This window comes from Carlito syrichta, unplaced genomic scaffold, assembly GCF_000164805.1.
Source record: "Carlito syrichta isolate Samal-C Ts95f unplaced genomic scaffold, Tarsius_syrichta-2.0.1 Scaffold302911, whole genome shotgun sequence".
In the NCBI taxonomy this organism is placed as follows: Eukaryota; Metazoa; Chordata; class Mammalia; order Primates; family Tarsiidae; genus Carlito; species Carlito syrichta.
The window spans coordinates 583,853-591,619 of NW_007247007.1; the positions used below are offsets into that span (position 1 = coordinate 583,853).

Consider the following 7,767-nt stretch of genomic DNA (forward strand, 5'->3'; position numbering starts at 1 on the left):
GAACCGGGCGGCCCGTGTCCGCGTGGGCAAGGGGGACAAGCCCGTGAGCTACGAGGAGGCGCACGCACCGCACTACATCGCTCACCGTAAGGGCTGGCTGTCGCTGCACACAGGTGAGGGGGCCCCAGGCTTCCAGAAGGAGCATTCAGACCAGCTGTCTGCAGACAATGAACTCCTGTCACAGGTTTTGTTTAATTCAGGAAATAATGCCAGGGTCAGGAATCTGTGGAGCCAGAGGAGAGCATAAAAAAGGAGGAACGTGTATAAGTCAGGATGTTGAAATGAAACTGAAGATGAATGCAAAACCGATTTTTTCCAGTTTTGGGGAGGGGGCGAGGACTCAGTTGAGATTCCACTGAACAGAAGTTATTTGCATGTCTACAGACAAAAACTCTTGTACATTACTACTAATTGTCTATGATTTACAGAGCTATAAAATAGCTCAGAGGCAATGAAAAGAGTGAATCTCCCATAGAATTTGGTAACCCTGAAGAGTGTGTGCTAAGTAATGCAGTTTTCCACTGAAGCATATTTTCTTTTTTTTTTTTTTTTTGAGTTGGTGTCTCACTCTGTTGCCCAGGCTGGAGTGCAGTGGCATGCTCATGGCCACCGCAGCCTCTGCCTGCTGTGCTCAGGCAATCCTTCCACCTCAGCCTTCCCAACAGTTGGACCTACAGGCATGCGCCACCACGCCTGGCTAATTTTTTGTGGAGTCGGGGTCTTGCTATGTTGCCTAGGCTGCTCTCAAACTCCTGGGCTCAAGCAGTACTCTCGCCTCTGCCTCCCAAAGTGCTGGAATTACAGGTGTGAGCCATTGTGCCTGGCTTAAGCACAAATTTTTAATCTACTAATGTGTCCAATTGATTCTCATTACTCACAGATTCCATGTTTGCAAATTCTTCTACTGACTGAAATTTATTTGTAACACTTTGGGTGTTTTCAAGGTCACTCTAGGATATGGGCAGAGCAGCCACCCCAAGTACATGTTCCCAGCTGAGGTAGACAATGCTCTACCTTTTTTTAGCTCTCATACTGTAAAAAATGTACTTTTCATGGTCTAGAGCCATGTTTTCTGCACATTGGTGCTTTTTTTTCCTGAGGTGGAGTCTTGCTTTGTCACCCAGTCTAGAGTACAGGCACAGTCATAGCTCACTGCAGCCTTTAACTCCTGGGCTCAAGTGATCCTCCTGCCTCAACCTCCCAAGTAGCTGGCGCATGTCACCACATCTGGCTAATTTTTAAATTTCTTGACATATGGCACATATCACCACATCTGGCTAATTTTTAAATTTTTTGTAGAGATAAGGTCTCACTGTGTTGCTTAGGCAGGTCTTGAACTCCTGTCTCAAGCAGTCTTCCTGCCTCAACCTCCCAAACTGCTGCGTTTACAGGAGTGAACCACCATGCCCAGCCTTTTTGTGCTCTTTTTTTTTTTTTGAGTCAGAGTCTCACTCTGTCGCCCAGGCTGGAGTGCAGTGGCATGCTCACAGCCACTGCACCCTCAATCTGCTGGGCTCAGGTGATCCTTCCACCTCAGCCTTCCAAGTAACTGGAACTATAGGCATGCACTACCACGCCTGGCTAATGTTTTGATTTATTGTAGAGACAAGGTCTCACCAAGTTGTCCAGGCTGGTCTCGAACCCTTGGGCTCAGGCAGTCTTCCTACCTTGGCCTCCCAAAGTGCTGGGATTACAGGCTTGAGCCACCGCGCCCAGTCTTGTGTCTTGTGCTTCTTATTAGTGATTTTTCTGTTTAAAATATCTGTATAGGGCTGAGATGCTATCTAGTGTTCCTAAGCGTAAGGAAGCTATAAAGTACCTTTTGAAAACACAAGTGTATTAGGGAATTTTTTCAGGCATGAGTTGCTATTGATCCTGAGTTCGTTGTTAATGAATCAACTATATATATTAAGCAAGGTGTCTTTAAACAGAAACACGTGTGAAGCTAGGTTATGTATGAAAATATTGTGCTCAGAAGCTGGAAGAAACCTAACCCCGTATTTCCCCTAGAAGTACTGGTTCAGTATTCACCATCTGAGTATCTACAGTGACATAGAACATAACTTCTGTGAACTATTGAAAATCAACTGTTTGGTGTGAGGGTTCTCAATTTGGATGTTGGAAATGCATCTAGATAATTTACTTAAAATACATGTTCTACCCTAGTGCATTGGCTCACGCCTGTAATCTCAGCACTTTGGGAGGCTGCAGTGGGAGGATTGCTGGGGCCCAGGAGTTCAAGACCAATCTGGGCAACATAGCAAGGCCTTGTCTCTACCAAAAAAAAAAATTAACCGGGCATGGTGGCACGTGTATGTAGTCCCAGCTACTGGGGCAGAAGGATTGCCTGAGCCCAGGAGGTCGAGGCTGTGGTAAGCTGTGATCATGTCCCTGAGCTCCAACCTGGATGACAGAATGAGACCCCGACTCCCAAAAAAATTTAAAAATAAAATAAAACACATGTTCTTGTCTCCATTCTTCTAGGCTCTGGTCTAAGGTATGTGTATGTATGTACAGACTCTTTTAACAGACATTGTAAGGACTGCCGGGGTCCAGGATTCATGCTGAGAATCTGCTGGTGGAGGCCATGGCCCCAGCTCATGGGAGAGCTCATGACCCTAATCACACAAATAGCTGGTGGCCCATCTTTCTGGACCATGGAAGGACCAAAGCTTTTATAAGACAGCTGAGAAAGGTTGGAAAAGGGTCTAGATGTGGAGGCATCACCTGAGTTTTGTACCCTGGCTCAGGCCTCCATCTTCCTTTTCGTAAAACAAGGATAATAATAATACCTACTTAACAGGATTGGTCTGGGAATGAATGACATAACATACTTGGAACTTTAAAGTGTTACTCTTGGCTGGGTGTGGTGACTCACACCTATTATCCCAGTACTGTGGAAGGCAAAGGTGAGGTAGGTTGCTTGAGCCCAGGAGTTTGAGACCAGCCTGGGCAACATAGCGAGACTCTGTCTCTAAAAAACATTTTTTTTTTAAAAATTGGGGCAGGTAGGGAACTAGAGGGAGTTTTCTCTTCCTTTCTGGGCCTGGGAAGGCCTGAGACTGGGAGTGTACCTCACCTTGAGTAGGAGAGACCTCAGGGCCCCCTCGGCACTGTTCTCAGAGACCCCACAGAATGACCTTTCCAACACAAGATGTGACCTGGTAACATGACAATTATGGACCTGGAGGAAGATGAACTGATTCCATTTCTTCCTTATAACCTTGACTTGGTGACCTCATCACACATACACTGGTTTACTCCGAAGACTAAGCTGGGCATCAGAGGAGATCCTGGTACCTTCACAGCACCAGCTTCCCAAGACCTTCCCCAGAGAAGAGGGCCACTCAGACAGTCCTACTGCTGACCTCACCACAACTTATACCTTTGCTAACCGGGCACCCAGCTCACTTGGCAGGAGATGCTCAAGAGAGCAAGATGTTCTTTTGCTGTATTGAACTCTTCAGGGCTCTTGCTTCAGAAAGGCCTGAAGTGGGGGCCTTTTCAGCCATCAGCCCCGATGCATCTCCCATCTGGCAGGGGGCACCCACAGAACTTGACATAGCAGGTCAGCAAGGAGGTGAATGGTGGGTTCAACTCCTGCATCTCCTTGGTCGAAGAGCAGCTGCAGCACGCCAACAGCCATAGCATGCACTGGGCTGTTTGTGGGTCTACCCTGGACCTAGAGGGAGATCTGTATGAGACCCGCCCCTCAGCCAGGCCAAGGGGACAGCTGCTGCAGTCCCTCGTTCCAGCCCTCCGGGAAGAGCCTCTTCTCCCCCACCACATTTCTGAGTTCCTTCTGGGCCTTTACCACCATGCCACAGTTCCTGGGCAGCTGCTCAGCAGCACCATCGCTTCCATCTTGGTCTCCTGGCCAGACTGGTACCCTGTAGATCTCTCTCGGTCCTCGGACTTTGCATCATTCAAGCTTAAGGTCAGCTGGCCTGGATCAAGCCTGCAGTATCTTGTGCACATGGTTTCTTGTTGGAGCCTGCGGAGCCCATTGAGGCAGAGGCACAGGAGACACAGGCATTTGCAATGCTGGCCTTCGAGCCAGTGCCAGTGCCTCTGGCAGAGCTGATATCTGCTCTGGAGCCAGAGTCCTCTACAGCCCAGGTGTGCCCACCACAGCCAGAGCCGGTACTGGGAAAACAGCCACCTCCTGTGACAGCGCTGGAGCTACAGCCAGCTCTAGAGCCCCCTCTCCTGTCCTGGTATGGCAAAGAACCAGCCCAGTGAGCAGCTGCCTGGCATCATGTGTTCTCCACCCCTAAGCTGCTGGCAAAGGAGTTGACTGAGGGATGCAGAGCTGTTCAAGAAGGTGGTGTCTGCCAGGTGTGGTGGCTCATGCCTGTAATCCCAGCACTTTTGGAGGCAGAGGTGAGAGGATTGCCTGAGCCCAAGGATTCGAGGCCAGCCTGTACAACTTGGCAAGACTTTATCTCTACGATAAATCCAAAAAATGTAGCCAGGCTTGGTGGCTCAGCCTGTAATCCCACGCCTTTGGGAGGCTGAGGTGAGTGGATTGCCTGAGACCGTGGGTTCGAGACTCGCCTGGGCAACTTGGTGAGACCTCATCTCTACAATAAGTAAAAAATTAGCCAGGCATGGTAGCACATGCCTGTAGTTCCAGCTACTTGAAGTCTGAGGCGGAAGGATTGCCAGAGCTCAGCAGGTTGAGGCTGCGGTGGCTGGGAGCGTGCCACTGTACTCCAGTCTGGGTGACACAGTGAGACTCCAACTCAAAAAAAAAAAAGAACCGAGCATGGTGGTGAACGCCTGAAATTCCAGCTACTTGGAAGATGAGGTGGAAGGATTGCCTGAATCTGGGGGGTTGAAACTAGTCACTGTGAGCATGCCACTGCACTCCAGCCTGGATGACAGAGTAAGACTGACCAAAAAAAAAAAAAAAAAAAGGAAGGTGGGTGCGCTGTGAATGCCTGGGTTCCATCAAGAGCAGTGGAACAAGGAGGGGGAACGTGGAGCAACTGGCACCCACCATCCATGCTACCAACACCCAGTTCCACAGTGTGACCAACTGTCATCACCACCTGCCTCGAGGACCACAGTGTGAAGGCCCTCAACAGGGCCAGGGTGGTGAAACACTATCAACGTGACCAGGGATTGCCTCATCCTCCGAAATTACTCTTTAGTCCATGCCATCCTCTCTGCTCTGGAAAACACCCCAATCCCATCAACTCAAGAAGACATGGGGAGAAGTTTAGTGTAAGCTCCAGAAACTTTAAAGATCTGTGCAGTAAGAACAATGCACTGAGCAGGATTCTGTTCATCAAGGTGGGGACCTCCAAGTTGGTCAGCCAGTAGAGGAATCCCCAGAGATTTCGATTGAGGCAGTAGAGGTAGAAGGAAGGCAATATTCCCTTCCTGGGCATATTTCTCACTGAACTGCTGGTGCTAGACACTACCCTGAAGGACTAGGTGGATAGAAATTGACCAATACCCAGAAAAGGAAGGAGGAGACCCAGGTCCTCTGGGAGATGCTGTAGGAAATTACCACCTTCAGCCTGAGAAGCAATTTTGGGTCTAGTTTCTCTGGAGCAACTCAGGAGAAGGAGAGCTACAACCTGTCCTGCCAGATGGAGCCCCCATCCTAGTAGGCCAGCAGCACTCTCAAGGCCAAGGAGAGCAGGCCATCCTGAATCTCGGAAGCCAGTGAGTGCCCAGGTCAGCAGGCTCAACTGCCTCAGTACAGTTTGGCTGGGCATCAGTTCTGGACATTGGACAGCTGTACTGGACTCCAGCTCCACTGCTGCCCAACCCTCTGATGGAGTGAGGGGCCTCACTGCTGTGGCACTTGAAGCACCATTGTCATAAATTTAATGTGCCCTTCCCATTCCTTTTTCCCTTTTCCCTATCTTTATATATACTCACTAGTGCTACTGATCTCTTTTAGTGTTTTTATTCAAATTAATAAACATGTTATACATTGTGAAAACACATTTTTTTTAAATGAAAAAAATCAGCCAGGTGTGGTGGTGTGTGCCTGTAGTCCCTGCTACTTGGGAATCTGAGGCAATAGGATTGCCTGAGCCCAGGAGGTTGAGACTGTAGTGAGCCTACAGTGAGAAAAAAAAGTTATTCGTATTCAGTTAATAGAGGAAGCTGGGGTGAGTGGTGGAATTGAGTGCCTAGTGCCTTTGATGTTGACTCTGGAATTTTAGCAGGACCCTGGTGCAACAGGTCTGACTCTTCTATGATGCCCTTTCCCTCTTCAGGTAACCTGGATGGAGAGGACCATGCTGCAGAGCGAACAGTGGAGGATGTTTTTCTTCGCAAGTTTATGCTGGGTACCTTCCCAGGCTGCCTGGCTGACCAGCTGGTCTTAAAGCGCCGAGCTAACCAGGTGGAGATCTGTGCCCTGGTCCTGAGGCACCTACCTGCACACAAGTTCTATTTTCTAGTGGGCTACAGTGAAACTTTGCTGTCCTACTTTTACAAGTGTCCTGTGCGACTCCACCTCCAAACTGTGCCCTCAAAGGTTGTGTATAAGTACATCTAGGATGATTCTCCCCCACCCATCCGCCTTTTTTTCCTCAGTCAAGCTGTGGCCTGCAAAGAACAGAAACATGGAAAAGGAGTGAAGTAGAACAAGGGGAAATGTGTCTCTTCAGAACTGAAGTATTGTTTCTCAGCTGCTGTTGAAGAAAGACCTTCTATGTTGTCTTGCCTTTCTGTCTTTACTCTTTAGGTGAGGGATCTAGAGAGGTTTCTTCTCCAAGGCTTGCAGGAAGGCTGCCAGTTGAAGTTAGGCCTTCAGATCAGTGAGTACTTTGTGCCAATCACTGTATCGAGCACTTAAAGTTCGTTTTCTCTCAAAATGGAAAGATTCGTTTTTGGTGATAATAATATAATCAATGTTAACTTTTTAAAAATCAAAACAATATGGACATATATAACATCGACCATGAAACTTTCTTATAATTCCTCCCCAGATAGAGCTACTGTAAACAGTTTGTTTCATTTTTTTTTCCAGATGCACTTTTTCCCAGAAATACTTTAATGCATACTGACTGTTTATTAAACTTTTATTTAGTCCTTGCTCTGCGCCAGGCTCTCTTAAGTGCTTGGGACCCTTTAATAAGCAAAACATTTCATTCCAAGATCACCACCTTTGCGACACTCATATGCTAATGGAGGAAGCAGGGAGGGTGAGAAGGCATTAAACCATCCAAGCAGGTGAGGGAAGAGCATTTCAGAAAGTTGCATCCACAAAAGCCAGCACATGGTTTTAGGAAGAGGAGCAGGGATTGCTGGCATTGGCCTTTATATTGACCGTGACCTCGAGACATACCCTGACCCTAAACTTGACCTTCATCCTAGTACTGTACTTGGCAGTGGCTGTGACTCTAACACTAATCCAGACCCTGATGCTGACCTTTACCCTGATTTGGACTCACCTCCCTGACCCTGACCCACAGCCTTACCCTCCCCAGTCATGTCTCTTACTCTTTGAGTCTGGCCCTGACCTTGAATCTGATGTTTAACCTGGCCTTTCCTGATTATGACCTCATCCTAACTCCAACACTGAGGCTCACTTACTCTATTTTATTTTTTTGAGTTAGTCTCACTCCGTTGCCCAGACTGAAGCGCAATGGCACGCTTCTGGCCACCGCAGCCTCAACCTGCTGGGCTCCGGCGATCCTTCTGCCTCAGCCTTCTGAGTAGCCAGAATTACAGGTGCACGCTACCACGCCTGGCTAGTTTTTGATTTATTGTAGAGATGAGGTCTCACCAAGTTTCCCG

At 48.3% G+C, this 7,767-nt stretch overlaps 1 protein-coding gene across 1 annotated transcript; it reads left to right on the forward strand.

The window, feature by feature from the left end:
• Window position 1: 1 nt before the first annotated feature.
• On the forward strand, window positions 2-7,062 carry MRPS24 (mitochondrial ribosomal protein S24; the record flags this gene model as incomplete). The annotated part of the gene is made up of 2 exons (XM_008057258.1): window positions 2-113; window positions 6,240-7,062. Coding segments are annotated over 2 exons (396 nt in total), but the record flags the coding sequence as incomplete, so codon positions are not given.
• Between the last annotated feature and the right edge of the window lie 705 nt (window positions 7,063-7,767).